This window comes from Galeopterus variegatus, unplaced genomic scaffold (assembly GCF_000696425.1).
Source record: "Galeopterus variegatus unplaced genomic scaffold, G_variegatus-3.0.2 Scaffold182, whole genome shotgun sequence".
Lineage (NCBI taxonomy): Eukaryota > Metazoa > Chordata > Mammalia > Dermoptera > Cynocephalidae > Galeopterus > Galeopterus variegatus.
The window spans coordinates 183,979-200,765 of record NW_007726293.1 but is presented as its reverse complement, the minus strand read 5'-3'; the positions used below and the strand labels follow the sequence as shown (position 1 = coordinate 200,765).

The following is a 16,787-nucleotide window of genomic DNA, read 5'->3' as shown; positions in this document are numbered from 1 at the left end:
AACACCAAGGTCCAGGGTTCGATTCCTGTACCAGCCAATACCAAAAAAAAAAAAAAAAAAAATTGGGGAGGGGGGCGTGACATCTTTCTCCTAATGGACCTTAACTGGTGCTGGGGAGCCCTGCCATTCCTGGGGGTGGGGGGAGGGCTGGGCCACAGATGGGCAGAGGTCCTGCCTGCTGACTAGGCCAGATGGCCCAGCCTCCACCCCTAGGGTCCTGTCTTCCCTCACCTGCCCAGTCCTCAGCCAGCCCCAGGCCCAAACTTCCGGGAAGGAGGTGTGGGGGTAGGCTCTGAGAGAAAAGGGACAAAGATCAAATCTCAGCTCTGCTGCTGCCGTGTGGCCCCTTACCTCAAAGGGTCATTGTGGGGATGGAGTGAGACCGTGTGGTCAAGCACTGCCCCCCAGTGAGTGCTCGCCACACAAGTGGAAGAGGAGGAGGGGCGCTGGCTTCTGCCAGCCACTGCTGCGGGTGTGAGGACCTGGAGGATGCTTGTGAATTGGGGACCAGCCCTGTGGTCCCTGAAGCTTTGACTGGGCAGTGCAGTAGTATCCACTGCTTCCTCCACTAAAACCAGGTCTCCACCAAACCTAGGCCTCTGGATTGGCCCAAGAGTTCCTGGCACCCAGATGCCAGCTCCCTCCTCCTCTTGAGAGGAGAGCCTGGATGCCCTGGGTCTGGGAGAGGGTCCCTGCTAGCCGCCCAGAGCTGAGCACATGGGGGCGGGAGGTAGGGAGGGAGGCCAGCCCTGATTTTCCTGCTTCTCCAGCCTGTTGGGATAGAGTTGGGGTTGTAGACACACTAACTTCCTTTTAAAGTTTTCCTCTATTGAGTTGTAATTTACATACAATAAAATGCACGCATTTTAAGCTCCCAGTGTGGCTTGTCTTCCATTCCCTCAACAGTGTCTTTCAAAGAGTAGATTTTTTTTTTATTCTGATGAAGCTGATCTCCTTCCCCTCCACCCCAATGGATTCTGCTTTTGATGTTGTATCTAAAAAAATCTTTGCCTAATCCAAGTTCATAAAGACTTTTCCTCTGTGTTTTATTTTAGAAATGTTTTACATTTAGGACTATGATGCATTTTGAGTTTATTTTTGTATATGGCAGTAGGAATGGATCAAAGTGTGTTGTTTTGCAGATGAAATCTAATTGTTCCAGTACCATTGGTGGACAGATTATTCTTTCTCCACTGAATTGCCTTTACATCTTTATCAATAATTACTTGATGACATGTGGGTCTATTTCTGGATTCTCTATTCTGTTCCATTGATCTGTTTGTTTTCATGCTAATACCACACTGTCTTAAAAACTGTAATTTTATAATAAGTTCTGAAAACAAGTAGTGTTAGTCCTCCATCTTTGCCTTTCTTTGAAGTTATTTTGGCAAATCTGGGTCTTTTGCATTTACATGTGAATTTTAGAATCAGCTTGTTAATTTCTATTTTTAAAAATTTTGCTGAAATTATGACTGGGATTACATTGAATCTATAGATTAATTTGAAGAGGATGTACATGTAAATATTGAATCTCCTGATCCATGAAAATGGTATCTCTCTCCACATCTATAGGTCTTTTTTATTTCTCTGAGCAGTATTTTGTAGTTTTTGATGTACTGTCTTTCATATCTTTTGTTGTATTTATCCCTAAGTATTTCTTACATTTTATGCTACTATAAATTATGTTTTTAAATTTTCAATTTTGGATTGTTTGTTGCCAGTATGTAGAAATACAATTGATTTTTGTATATTTACCTTGTATCCTGCAACCTTGCTAAACCCACTTATTAGTTCTTATTAGTTCACTTATTAGTTTTTTTAATAGAGTCCATTGGATTTTCTACATAGATGATTATGTTGTCTGTGAATAAAGATGGTTTTATCACTTCTTTTCCAATCTAGATGTTTTTTATTTCTTTTTATTGCCTTATTGTCCTGACTAGAGTCTCCAGTTCAATGTTGTGTAGAAGTGGTTAGAACAGACATTCTTGTCTTGTTCCTGGTCTTGGAGGGAAAAAGCACTTAGTTTTTCCCATTAAATATGATATTCACTGTAGATATTTCATAAATGTTCTGTGTCAAATTGGGGAAGTTCCCCTTTATTCCTAGTTTTCTGAGAGTTTTTATCAGGATGTTGCATTTTGTCAAATGCTTTTTCTGCCTCTATTGAGATGATCATATGATTTTTCTTTTTTAATCTGGAAATATGGTGAATTACATTGATTGACTGTCAATTTTTTGTTTTGTTTTGTTTTGTGACCGGTAAGGGGATCGCAACCCTTGGCTTGGTGTCGCCCGCACCATGCTCAGCCAGTGAGCGCACCGGCCATCCCTATATAGGATCCAAACCCGCGGCAGGAGCGCCTCTGCGCTCCCAGTGCCGCACTCTCCCGAGTGAGCCACAGGGTCGGCCCAGATTGTCAAATATTAAACCAACCTTGTATTCCTGGTATAAACCTCTGTTGGTCACAGTGTATTATTCCTTTTATATATTGCTGAATATATGCATCTTTTTATGTACATATGTTTTGATTTCTCTTGGGTAAATACCTAGGAGTAGGATGGCTGGATCATTTGAGAGATATATATTTAACTTTAATATGATATAAGTAACTACCAAACTGTTTCCGACAATGGATTGAACCAATTTCTACTCCTACCAGCATCGTATGAGAATTCCAGTTGCTCTGCATCCTCATCAGCACTTGATGGTATCAGTCTTTTAAATTTTAGACATTCGAATGGGTGTACAATAGTGTTATCACAAAAACTTTTCAAAAAAAGTATAAACTTCCTGCTCTTCATTGACAATCTTGTGTCTCCCTGTCCCCAGCACACGTGATTTAATTGGCTCTTGTCTTTTCACTCTCATGTAAAAGGTCTTGGCATCTCCCTTTCTTGGCCCTCTTTAGAAGTCGGCTGTTCAAATCGGTTTGTGGTGTATACACATGTATGTATATCCTCGCAGGCAAACACCAGGTGGGTGAGAAAGGCTTGGGCCAGACAGCCTTACATTTTGCACCTGTGGGACCTTCTGTCAGTTGCCACACATCACACAAGGTTGTGACCTCAGCTCAAGCCTGGTGTATATCTCATTTATCAAAGACAGGCGATGTTAGTAATGGCCAGAAGCCGTCACTTCTGGTCATGGCCTTCCTTGGGCTTGCTCGTCTGTGTCCCACCATGTTTCCCTCTAAGCAGGGGTTGGCAAACTTTTTTTTAAAAAGCCAGATGTGAGTATTTTAGGGCCATTCGGTCTCTGTCACAACTACCCAACTCTGCTGTTGTAGTGGGAAGGCAGCCATAGACAATCCGTGAGTAAACGGGTGAGGCCGAGTCCTGCAAAACTTTACTCACAAAGCCAGGCCACTGGGCCACGGGCCATGTGTGCCAGCTCCTGCTAAGGAGCTCTGTGAACAGGTCTTCCAGGCAGGAGTAGACAGCCTTGTCCCAGAGCCTCTGTACGAGGATGAGGGGTGGGGGGCAGGCAGGGATGGGCATCCTGGCCACTTGGCTGGGAAGGAGCTTTTGGTGGCCTTTGTTCAGCCATCCTTCGAATTTCCAGAAGGGTAGATAAAGGCTGTGAGAAGTGAAGCCTGGGTTGGTGGTCTACACTGTCAGGGCAGAATCCAGCAACACCGCCATGCAGTGGGAAGTGGGGTCCCCACTGTGTCCCAGTGATTTTCCCAGGTGGGCTCATTTTACCCACTGCCCCTTGTGAGTGAATATTAGTGTCCCATCTTAGCAGATGAGGAAACTGAGGCCTAGAGAGAGAGGGGCTGCTGCTTGCTCAAGGCTGCATGCCTGTGGGGCGCCTCGTGCACAGCTGTTGGCTGAGCGTTTGTGGGCAGCTTCTGCAAAGGTTTCTGGAGAAGATGGAGGCCAGGGGTTGAAATCAGGTCTGTCTCCTTTCCAGGACTGTTTGATCCTTCCCCACTTGTGCTCCAGAAGAGGGGATAACTATAAAACGTTTGCTGCTGCCTATAACTCTGTTCTTCCCCCAACAGCCACTCTGCTCTGCAGGCAAAGCTCCCCGTGCCTGCATGGGGTGTCATTTGGAAGATGTTTGTCGAATGACTGAGGGGTGAAGAGAAAGCCTTCGGTCTCTCTTGGAAATAGGGACTCTGCTGAAGTAGGACGTTGGTCATTCACTCTGTCATGGACTCTAGTGGAGACCTGCTCTGTGCCAGGTTCTGTGCTGGATCCAGGAGTGCTGGGATCTAGGTCCTCCAGAAACTACCACTAATGGGGAAGACAGGGAGCCTAACTGCTGGAACAAACATCCCCAGATCTCAGAGATGTCACATGACACAACATAGGCCCTTGTGGCGGTGCCTGGTCTGAGCATGTCTGACTCAGGGGCCCAGGCCCCTCTCACCCTCCCCATCCTCAGAGCCCCCCATCCACCAAGGCTGGGCACACAGAGCATCGTGGGCAGAGGTTACCAGCAGCAGGCTGGAGGGACACAGGTCCACTGTGCTCACATTTCACCAGCTAGAACTTGGCCCATGACCACACCTAACTGCTGGGAAACGTCTTCATCTAAACAAACCTCACCCAGGAGAGCCTTTACTTAAAAATAAAACCATTTCAGAGATGACTCATCCCTTTCCAGAGAGATATTCAGCCACCCCACTCCCCCTCTGCTTAGTTACCACGATGGGATGTACAAAACGGGAGGAAAAGTACCGAGAGCCATGCAGCAAGTGCCCACCACCACCCGCTGCCCCAGTTTAACAAGCTTTACATTCTGAGGGGTTCGCTTTGCCGTATTTCAGTAGGGAACATCTCAAATATGCAAAAGTAGGCACGACCGCAGCATGACGCTCACACCCCCCGTCTAGACTCAACAGTTGTTAGCTTTTTGCCATTTTGCTTTATCCACGGGTGCACACATATTTGTTGAACCTTTTGGAGTAAACTAGGCGTCAAGATGCGTCACATGAAAGGTCAAGCCAACCTTTTCATGACACATGAAACTGTCATGTCCAACAAAGTGGGTGCCGTGGTGTGCAATCACCTAACACGCCGTCCATCTTCAGCATCTTTCACGGCCACGATTCATCCAATCAAGTGCTGCATGTTGCTTTGGTTGTGCGTGTCTCATAAACTCAGGATGCTCTCCGTGTTTTGTGTTTTCTCTTCCGATCTTGGCCCTTTGGTCCTGGATTGATTCATGTGCACAGACATCCCCCCGGAAAGCCATCCCCAAAGGGTGCATGTGCCCAGCCCTGCCTGGGGATCTCTGGAAGGGGTGCCAGGCCAGCGCTGGATCAGCGACAGGAACTGGCCCTAGGGGGTGGATTCCTGGAGGGCAGTACTCCTGAGGTGGGGGTCTCCCTCTCCGGGTCCAGCACCCAGTGTGGGGCCTGTGCAGATCGGCTCTCAGCTCCCATGTTGTGGGGTGTCTGAGGAGAGCTCTGTCCACATCGGGGGGCAGTTAGGACAACCAGGTTGGGTTATCACCTGAGGACATGGGGACCCTGGCTTAGGGCCCAGAGAGCCTGGTGAACCTCAAGGGTCTCCTTCGCAGCCTCCCATTGCACAGATGGGGATCGAGGCTTCCAGCTGGGAGCCTTGTGATCCCTGATCTGATGCTCTGTCCACCCTCCAGGGTCCCTCGGGCTGAGCTTCCCTGAACATGTGGGCTTTTCCTTCCAGATCCCGACTGGGCTTCCTATACCCTGGGAGTGTTCATCTGTCTGAGCTGCTCGGGAATTCACCGGAACATCCCCCAGGTCAGCAAGGTGAAGTCAGTCCGCCTGGACGCCTGGGATGAGGCCCAAGTGGAGGTATGGGCCCTGGACAGAGGGCGGGGGGTGGGGCGTGGTGGAGACCCGGGGCAGTCCTGCTGCCGTGCTCTGGGTGACCCCCAGGCTCCAGGCAGCCTGGCTGTAGACTCTGATGGGTCTATGCTGCTCGGGGTGGGGGTGGGGGCGGTGCCTAGCTGGCTGGGGACCTGAGCTGGGTTGGGGTTTGGGGGCAGCCAACAAGACCTCAGCCCCCTTTCCAGTGGCTCCTCTAATGCAGATTCCCCCCGTTCCTCCTGGGCAGGGGTCTGACTCCGTCTTGGGGCAGCCATGTGCTCTGTGGGCAGCTACAGGGCATGTGTTTACTGAGCACTTACTATGTGGCAGGCATGGAGGGCTGAGCAAGGAAGACCAGTCGCTGTCCTCTGGAGAAGTCCTTCAGGAGAGGGGACCAGGGTGGTGAGCAGATGCCCAGAAAATGCCAGCAGCTGGCAGAAACACTGCCGGGTGGGGGGTAGTGACTCAGGCAGGGGTGGCAGGTAGGGCCCAAGTGAAGCAGAGAGGGAATGTGGCTCAGGCAGGGGAGCGAGCGCTCTAACCCCCTCTGACGGAGGCCCTGGGGAGAGGGGTTTGCACCATGGAGCGACAGATGTGATTTACGTGTTGAAAGCCTCCTGGCTGCTGGTGACTTGGATTGTAGGGGCAAGGGCATTATGAGGCCAAGGTGGCCATCCAGTGAGAGCAGGTGGCCGTCAGGAGGCTGTCGTGGGGGTGGGGGAGGGTCTTAGGTAGGGGGCCTCATGTGCACTCCCCTCTCCACTCTCTAACCATTGACCACCCCCCATCCTGGGAGTAGCTGGTTTCCTACTCCACGTGTAGCCTTGATGCTTCGGCATCTCCTGGGAGCTTGTTAGAAATGCAGAGTCCCAGGCCCGCCCAGCCCAGCCCTCTCAATCAGCTTCTGCACTTGACAAGGCGATCCTCCCATACATTGCAGTTCACAGGGGCCCCTGTGAATGCCTGCAGGACCTGGCCAGAGCGAGACTCTGGCCCACCTTGGGCTCAGTGCCTTGGGGCTTCCCTCTGACTCCGAGCTGGACACCTGGTTTGCAAAATCAGTCCCTTTTGCCAGGCAGTTGGCCTGTCTAAGCCTCAGTCTCCCTTTCTGAGAAACAGATAGGATGGCCCCTGGATTATTCCCTTCTGGGAACAGAGGATCAAAGGCTGATGTAAAAAAGGTGATGAGGGCTTGTGTCTCATTTCCAAGTCACCCTCCCCACTGTCCTGGGAGGAGGCAGCCAGCTGGAGGGAACACGGTGGCCCAGACCTCTTGGGCTGGGGGACAAGGCCTGCCCGTTTTCTTGGTAATTCCTTGTCTGGCTATCCCAGGGCAGACATGGCCAAGGCACGTGGTCTCTGCCTGGCTTCTTGCTGGTGATTCTCTGAGGAAGGGCGGCCTACTTCAGCCCCTCACTCAGGCCCTTTTACCATTCCTGGGCTGGGAAATCCGAGAGCTTGGTTGTGAGCTGGGCCCACCCAGGCTGGTAGCACAGCCCCAGGGGGCCAAGCGTGTCCCACCCTCCCACGGAGAACACAGGCTGTGGGGGCCAGGCTCAGAGGGAACCTTCTCTCTCTTCTTTCCTTTTCCCTGTTCACATGTCATGGTTGTTGATTTTGCAACTTTATATTCTTCTATAACATCTTTTTAAAACTTCATTGGGATATAATTCCCCCATTTATGTGCAATTTAATGGTTTTTAGTATACTCAAAGATACGTGCAACCATCATCACAGCCAATTTTAGAACATTTCGGCACCTCAAAGAGAAACCTGTGCCCTTTAGCTGTCCCCACCCCCACCCCCAGCCCTAAGTAACCACAGATCTACTTTCTGTGTATACAGACTTGCCTATTCTGGGCATTTAACAAAAATGGAATCATATACCACACGGTCTTTGTGTCTGGCTTCTTTCACTGAGCAAGATGTCTTCAAGGCTCATCTATGCTGTAGCATGTGCCAGTGCTTCAGCCCTTTGGATGGATATACAGTTGTCCCTGGGTTCCAGGAACCCCACTTCCCTGCAGATACCAAATCCGAGGAGGCTCAAGACCCTTATATAAAATTGTGTAGTATTTACTTATAACTTACGCACGCCCTCCCGTATACTTTAAATCATCTCTAGATTACTTATAACACCTGATGCAATGTAAATACTATGTAAATCGTTGTTATACTGTATTTTTTTATTTGTATTATTTTTATTGTTGTATTAAAAATTTTTTTTCCAAATATTTTCTTTTTTTTTTTTTGTCTTTTTCCGTGTCCGGCAACGGATCGCAACCCTCAGTGTCGCCCCCGTACCGGACCGGGACCAGCAACGGGATCGCAACCCTCGGTGTTGCTCCCGCGCCTCGCTCAGCCAGTGAGCGGGAACCGGTCTGTATGTGGGATCTGAACCCTTGGCGGGAGCGCAGCCGCGCTTCCCAAGCGGCACACTATCCAGTGCGCCACCGGGCCGGCCCTTCCGAAATATTTTCTATCTGCGGTTGGTTGAATCCACAGATACAGAACCTGGTGATACAGAAGGCTGACTGCACTACATTTTGTTTATCCATCCATCAGTTCATGAACATTTGGGTTGTTTCCACCTTATTCAATATCTTTGAATAATTTGGCAACCTACAAACATAATAATTGGTAACATATTCAACAGGTTCAAAGGAGCAGTAGTGGAAAGTGAGCTCCCCTCCTTCCTTGTCTTCAGCCTCCCTGTCCCCACCCCCGGGGGGCGACCAGGGGGCTGGAGTTCTTTTTTTGTCTTTTTTACTGACCGGTAACGGGATCGCAACCCTCGGTGTCTTCTCCACATGGGATCCGAACCCTCGGCGGGAGCGCTGCCTCGCTCTCAAGCGGCTCACTCTCCAGTGTGCCACCGGGCCGGCCCTAGGGGGCTGGAGTTCTGTGCATCTTTCTAGGAGACGTTCTTTGCCTGTGCAAGTGTGTGTGCGTATTTTAATCAGTATACGGGGAGCCTTCTCTTCCCTGAGGTTGTGTGGTAATTGCTCTTGGAATGGACATCGGGTTGTTTCCAGCCTTTTCCTGCTGTGACCACCGGGCCACTGAACGGCCTCATAGGAGTGTCATTTTGCAACATGTGGGAGTTTATTGGTAGTCTAGATTCCTAGAAGTGGAAGGGCAAGGTCAAAGGTGTTGTAGCTTGGTAATTTGGGGGAGGTGTTTGCCAAACTCTCCACCGTGACTCCTTCCACGAACCCAGCGCAGGGTGAGAGTGCTTGCCACGTCCCTGCCAACACTCCGGGCTACCCAGCGATCTTCCTTTGCTAAGCTGATAGGTGCAAAATTGTTCTCATAGAGTCTGAAGTTGGAATTTTCTTATCTTGAATGAGATGGAGCATCTTGCAGAGTGTTTTAGAATCGTGTGTGCTTTCTTATCCGTGAGCCGTTTCTTCTTGCCTTTTGCCTGACTTTCTACCGCTCTGCGAGTTGCTCGTGTCTTTGAGCGGTTCTTCATACGTTATGGGAGTTAACCCTTAGAGACATTCGTTGAAAACATTTTTTCTAGGTCGTCTTTCAACTTTGCTCACGGTGATTTTTGCTATGGAAAATTTTTGACTTCGATGTAGTCAAACCGATCGAGCTTTTCTTTTGTGGTTTTAGGGTTGACAGCCTACTTGATAGGTCTTCTCTGCCCCGGGGGTTATTTTTTAAATAACAGCTTTATTGAGATATCCTTCACATACCATGCTACTCGCCCTTTTGAAGTGTACAGTTCAGTCGCTTTAGTATGGTCACAGAGCCGTGCAACCGTAACCACTGCCCAATTTCAGAGCATTTTCATGTCCCCAAATAAAACCCCCTACCCATTAGCAGTCACTCCCCACTTGCCCACCACGCCTATTGCTCCAGCCCCTACTGAGAGTAGAAAGGTCTGTCTTCTGTCTCCGTAGCTTTGCCTATTCTGAACATTCATATAGATGGAATCGCAGGCTGTGGTCCTCTGTGACTGGCTTCTCTCACTGAGCATAATGTATTCAGGGTTCACAGAATGTGTCAGCGTCCCCTTCCTTTTCACGGCTGAATAATATTCCCTTGTATGGACAGACCACACTTAGTTTATCCAGGCCTCGGCTGATGGACGTCGGGTCGTTCCAGTTCTCATCTGCTACGAATAATGCTGCTGTGAACGTTCGTGTGCAGGTTTTTCTGTCTTCGTTTCTCCCAGGATGGAGTGGGATGGCTGCGTCCTATGGCGACTATGTCTCACATATTGAAGCGCTGGCATCTGTTCTGTTAGGACGCTGGGCATTCCCACCAGCAATACATGAGGGCTCCGGTTTCTCTCCCAACACTGACCGCTGTCTGTCTTCGACTTCAGCCACCCTCGTGGGTGTGAAGTGCTATCTCACCGTGGATTTGATTTGATGGCTAATGACGTTAAACATCTTTTCATGTACTTATCGGGCATTTGTATATCTTCTTTGGCGAAATGTCCATTCACATCCTTTACCCATTTTTAAATTGGGTTATTTGTCTTTTTATTATTGAGTTAGGAATCTTTATTATTAAGAGTTCTCTATATATTCTGGACACAAGTCCCTTATCAAATATAGGATTTTCAAATAGTTTTTCTCGTTCTGTGGTTGTCTTTTCACTTTTTTAAAAGCAATATTTTTTAAATACAAAAAGTGTAGCTTATGTTCTTAAGGAGCTATCTGTATAATTCTTTTTTATTATTGAAGTGAAATTCACAACATAAAATTAACTATTTTGAAGTGAACCATTCAGTGACATTTAGAACATTCACAACGTTGTACAACCACCACCTCTATCTAGTTCCAAAACATTTTCACCACCCCCAGAGGAGACCCCGGGCCCACGAGCAGTCACTCCCGTCCCTCCCCCCAGCCCCCTGGTGACCACCAACCTGCTTCCTGTCTTTACAGATTTGCCTGTTCTGGACGTCTCATATCAACGGAATCATATGACGTGGGACCTTTTGTGTCTGGCTTCTTTCATTTTGCATAATGTTTTCATCATATCTTTTCACTTTCTTTATAGTATCATTTGTAGCATCAATTTTTAATTTTGATGAAGTCCCATTTATCCATTTTTTTTTCTTCTGTTGCTTGTGCTTTTGATGTCATGTCTAAGAAACCATGACCTAATCCAAGGTCATGAAGATTTTCTCCTATACTTTTCCTAAAATTATTTTTTAAAATCATCCCATGATTTTTGTCTACTATTTTTATTGTTTCATTTTTGAAGTTAAATCTTTCTTCAATTGGAATGTATTTCGGTGAATGGTATATTTGACTCTGTTTTTCTCTCCAGATGGCTTCCTGGTTGCCCTAACACTTTCTAGTCAACTAATTGATGTTTTCCCCCTGTTGATTCAAGATCTATTCCTGGATTTTTTCAGTTTGTTCCATTGAGTTAGGCTCTCTGATCAGCACCTAACTGTTGTATTGATAGTAACATTGTCACACATTTTAATATCTGGTAGGTAGAGTCTTCATTTTCAGGATTTCCTAGGATATTTTTGCTTGTTAATTTTTAAAATGAACTTTGGAACCATTGCTAGCTTTAAAAAATTCTATTGCTATTTTCTGGTGAATAGTAAAAGAACAAAATAGGGCTGGCCAGTTGGCTCAGTTGGTTAGAGCGTAGCACTGATAACGCCAACATCTAGGGTTCAATCCCTGTATCGTCCAGTCACAGAACCATAGCTAGCTTTAAAAAATTCTATTGCTATTTTCTGGTGAATAGTAAAAGAACAAAATAGGGCTGGCCAGTTAGCTCAGTGGGTTAGAGCGTAGCACTGATAACGCCAACATCTAGGGTTCAATCCCTGTATCGTCCAGTCACTAAAAAATAATAGTAATAATAATAATAGTAAAATAAAAAAATAGAGCTGATGGGTTAACTCAGTTGGTTAGGACATGGTGCTGATCCACTAAGGTCCAGGGTTTCATCCCTGTACCGACCAGCTGCCAAAAAAATAAACCACAAATAGTAATAAAAGAATTGTAAAAAATATAGAGACTAACGTAAGGAAACAATGTTTTTCCATCTTCCTGTGTCTTTGTTCAAGGTTTCTTTTGTAGCCTTCAGGAGCATATGAAATTTTTCTCTACAGAGACTCTGGACATTTCTTATTAAACTGATTCTTAGGCATTTTGTCTAGTTGCTATTATAACTAGTATCTTTCCTTCCATTATATCTCTTAATAGATTGAAATTTTTTATAGAAAAGCCATTGATTTTAGAATTTTTATTTGGTGCCAGCCTCTTCATAACTAGCGTCTTTCCTTCCATTATATCTCTTAACAGATTGAAATTTTTTATAGAAAAGCCATTGATTTTAGAATTTTTATTTGGTGCCAGCCTCTTGCGGAATTGTCTCGTTGTTTGTGCTTTTTATCCGGTGGATCCTCTTGGGTCCTGCATATTTACAGCCCTTGGGGCTGCAGTGTGGGGTGCTCAGGCCCTGCTGGCTCCCACTCACCGCACCCACCGTGCTGGCCCTGGCGTCTCCTCCCACGTGCCCAGCACGGTCCAGCCTCAGGGCCTTTGCACCTGCTGTTTTCTCTGCCAGGGACCAGCATGACCGGCCTCCTGGAGAGCCTCCTCCAGCACCCTGTACAAACTGCACCCTGTTTATTTCCTTCTTAGCCTTTTCTACAGGTTGTAAACATGTTCTCGGTGCCTGCAGTCTGCCTCAGGAGCACAAGCTCCGTCTGGCCAGGTCTGGGTCCACTTGCTCACAAGCCTGGCTCCAGTCCTCCCTGTGTCTGGCACATGTTGTCTGCCTGCTGAGTGTGGGTTGGACGAATGAATATGCCCAGCCTTGCACGAAGCAGCAATGGGGGCCTCTCAGAATGGACCAGGCTCTCCACCCGGGATGCCCATTGTGGAATGGACCTTGGGGCGTGGAAACGGGGTGTGTGTTGGGCATAGCTCAAATGGCACAGCTCAGAAGGGGAGCTCTCCTCTTGGCTACCCTCTCCCTCTTTAGGGACATTAGGCTCCTTCCTCGTGCCAGGGAAGGGTAGGTCTGTCCCTCCCCAATCACTTGGAAATAGTGTCCCTGGGACGGGAGGTGTGTGGAAGTTCCCGTTCCAGCGTCCGGGGTCAGCCAGCCCTGTGTGATGGGGGCCTAGAGGGCAGCAGGCACCGCCCCGGCCTGGGGCTCCAATGCTCTGACCCTGGCCACCCTCTTTCTGTTGCAGTTCATGGCCTCCCACGGGAATGATGCCGCAAGAGCCACATTTGAGTCCAAAGTGCCCTCTTTCTACTACCGGCCCACGTTTTCCGACTGCCAGTAAGTACAAAGGGGCTTTGTCAGGGTCACTGGTAAACAGGGCTGGGCCATGGCTCCAGAGATGGCTCGGGAGGACCACGGGGCGGGGCGGGCTGATGGCCGCAGCCGAGAGCTGTTGGACGGGCAGCCCGTGTCCCCAGGACCCCCAAGTGTGTGGCAGATTTCTGCTTCTCTTTCATTTGTTTGGTTCTGGGTGTGGTGGGCGGTGGGCTGGAGCGGGGGCACAGAAGGACGTTTTCCTGTCAGTGGCTCTAGCCAACCCAGGTTCTTTGGGGGCAGCGGGGTCCTCAACAGGGATCTCAGGGTACACCTCAAGGGTCCTTCCCGCTCGTCTGGAGTTGGTCATCATTGGGGAAGGTCTGGGAATCCCTCTCTCCAGGCAGCCCCTGGTGTCAGGAGGCTGCAGAGAGAGCGGGAATGAGGGCCACCTGGGGCCCTGCTGAGTGTGACACTCACCCACCTTCTCTGAGCCTCAGTCACCCCCTCTGCCAAGCCAGTGGGAATAGTGAGGTGGGGATGACACAGGGCCCTCCCCTCACCCCTACCTGCAGGGGAAGGAGATGGTGTGGCCCACTGTCCCCCTCCTAAACCAGTTCCCAGCCCCAGCTCTCCCTGAGCGCCACCTCCTCCCATCCAGGCAGGATCACCTGTTCCCCATGCCCACCCCATGCCTTCCTGCCTCCCGACCTTTGCCCAGGCTGTTCCTTTCACCTGGAGTGTCCTCCCTGTCCCTGCCCAACACTGTCCAGCACCCTTGGCCTGGCTCTGTTTTGCTGCCTCTTGGTCCTGAGACCCCCCTCCCTCCTCTGGCCACTCAGAGCTGGCTGGGGACCCCGAGCATGTCCTAACTGGTTTCTCCTGGTCGACTTTCCCAGTGGGAAGGGGCTCCAGGCGGGTAGAGCAGAGTGGATTTCTGATTTTCTGGCACCCAGAACAGGTGGACACACCCACAGGGCTCCAGAAGTCAGAGCTCACGTGAGGGGGCTCGGGGTCCTGCACACCAGCTTCCCCTGGGACAGGGCCTGGGGGTCGAGGCTAGGACCCCAGCCCACTTGGGTGCTGCTTTTGTCAGGCTCANAGAGTCTTCATTTTCAGGATTTCCTAGGATATTTTTGCTTGTTAATTTTTAAAATGAACTTTGGAACCATTGCTAGCTTTAAAAAATTCTATTGCTATTTTCTGGTGAATAGTAAAAGAACAAAATAGGGCTGGCCAGTTGGCTCAGTTGGTTAGAGCGTAGCACTGATAACGCCAACATCTAGGGTTCAATCCCTGTATCGTCCAGTCACTAAAAAATAATAGTAATAATAATAATAGTAAAATAAAAAAATAGAGCTGATGGGTTAACTCAGTTGGTTAGGACATGGTGCTGATCCACTAAGGTCCAGGGTTTCATCCCTGTACCGACCAGCTGCCAAAAAAATAAACCACAAATAGTAATAAAAGAATTGTAAAAAATATAGAGACTAACGTAAGGAAACAATGTTTTTCCATCTTCCTGTGTCTTTGTTCAAGGTTTCTTTTGTAGCCTTCAGGAGCATATGAAATTTTTCTCTACAGAGACTCTGGACATTTCTTATTAAACTGATTCTTAGGCATTTTGTCTAGTTGCTATTATAACTAGTATCTTTCCTTCCATTATATCTCTTAATAGATTGAAATTTTTTATAGAAAAGCCATTGATTTTAGAATTTTTATTTGGTGCCAGCCTCTTGCGGAATTGTCTCGTTGTTTGTGCTTTTTATCCGGTGGATCCTCTTGGGTCCTGCATATTTACAGCCCTTGGGGCTGCAGTGTGGGGTGCTCAGGCCCTGCTGGCTCCCACTCACCGCACCCACCGTGCTGGCCCTGGCGTCTCCTCCCACGTGCCCAGCACGGTCCAGCCTCAGGGCCTTTGCACCTGCTGTTTTCTCTGCCAGGGACCAGCATGACCGGCCTCCTGGAGAGCCTCCTCCAGCACCCTGTACAAACTGCACCCTGTTTATTTCCTTCTTAGCCTTTTCTACAGGTTGTAAACATGTTCTCGGTGCCTGCAGTCTGCCTCAGGAGCACAAGCTCCGTCTGGCCAGGTCTGGGTCCACTTGCTCACAAGCCTGGCTCCAGTCCTCCCTGTGTCTGGCACATGTTGTCTGCCTGCTGAGTGTGGGTTGGACGAATGAATATGCCCAGCCTTGCACGAAGCAGCAATGGGGGCCTCTCAGAATGGACCAGGCTCTCCACCCGGGATGCCCATTGTGGAATGGACCTTGGGGCGTGGAAACGGGGTGTGTGTTGGGCATAGCTCAAATGGCACAGCTCAGAAGGGGAGCTCTCCTCTTGGCTACCCTCTCCCTCTTTAGGGACATTAGGCTCCTTCCTCGTGCCAGGGAAGGGTAGGTCTGTCCCTCCCCAATCACTTGGAAATAGTGTCCCTGGGACGGGAGGTGTGTGGAAGTTCCCGTTCCAGCGTCCGGGGTCAGCCAGCCCTGTGTGATGGGGGCCTAGAGGGCAGCAGGCACCGCCCCGGCCTGGGGCTCCAATGCTCTGACCCTGGCCACCCTCTTTCTGTTGCAGTTCATGGCCTCCCACGGGAATGATGCCGCAAGAGCCACATTTGAGTCCAAAGTGCCCTCTTTCTACTACCGGCCCACGTTTTCCGACTGCCAGTAAGTACAAAGGGGCTTTGTCAGGGTCACTGGTAAACAGGGCTGGGCCATGGCTCCAGAGATGGCTCGGGAGGACCACGGGGCGGGGCGGGCTGATGGCCGCAGCCGAGAGCTGTTGGACGGGCAGCCCGTGTCCCCAGGACCCCCAAGTGTGTGGCAGATTTCTGCTTCTCTTTCATTTGTTTGGTTCTGGGTGTGGTGGGCGGTGGGCTGGAGCGGGGGCACAGAAGGACGTTTTCCTGTCAGTGGCTCTAGCCAACCCAGGTTCTTTGGGGGCAGCGGGGTCCTCAACAGGGATCTCAGGGTACACCTCAAGGGTCCTTCCCGCTCGTCTGGAGTTGGTCATCATTGGGGAAGGTCTGGGAATCCCTCTCTCCAGGCAGCCCCTGGTGTCAGGAGGCTGCAGAGAGAGCGGGAATGAGGGCCACCTGGGGCCCTGCTGAGTGTGACACTCACCCACCTTCTCTGAGCCTCAGTCACCCCCTCTGCCAAGCCAGTGGGAATAGTGAGGTGGGGATGACACAGGGCCCTCCCCTCACCCCTACCTGCAGGGGAAGGAGATGGTGTGGCCCACTGTCCCCCTCCTAAACCAGTTCCCAGCCCCAGCTCTCCCTGAGCGCCACCTCCTCCCATCCAGGCAGGATCACCTGTTCCCCATGCCCACCCCATGCCTTCCTGCCTCCTGACCTTTGCCCAGGCTGTTCCTTTCACCTGGAGTGTCCTCCCTGTCCCTGCCCAACACTGTCCAGCACCCTTGGCCTGGCTCTGTTTTGCTGCCTCTTGGTCCTGAGACCCCCCCTCCCTCCTCTGGCCACTCAGAGCTGGCTGGGGACCCTGAGCATGTCCTAATTGGTTTCTCCTGGTCGACTTTCCCAGTGGGAAGGGGCTCCAGGAGGGTAGAGCAGAGTGGATTTCTGATTTTCTGGCACCCAGAACAGGTGGACACACCCACAGGGCTCCAGAAGTCAGAGGTGAGGGGGCTCGGGGTCCTGCACACCAGCTTCCCCTGGGACAGGGCCTGGGGGTCGAGGCTAGGACCCCAGCCCACTTG

The 16,787-nt window shown here is 49.9% G+C and overlaps 1 protein-coding gene across 2 annotated transcripts in view; it reads left to right on the top strand.

The window, feature by feature from the left end:
* Window positions 1–16,787, top strand: part of ADAP1 (ArfGAP with dual PH domains 1) — a 59,896-nt gene that overhangs the window by 12,147 nt on the left and 30,962 nt on the right. The window contains exons 2-3 of one of the 2 annotated variants that reach the window (XM_008564175.1): window positions 5,662–5,792; window positions 13,000–13,091. In XM_008564175.1, the coding sequence (XP_008562397.1) occupies window positions 5,662–5,792; window positions 13,000–13,091 (223 nt within the window). Of the gene's footprint in view, window positions 1–5,661; window positions 5,793–12,999; window positions 13,092–15,644; window positions 15,737–16,787 lie in introns of those variants that run through there. The other variant, XM_008564183.1, reaches the window with a different exon arrangement.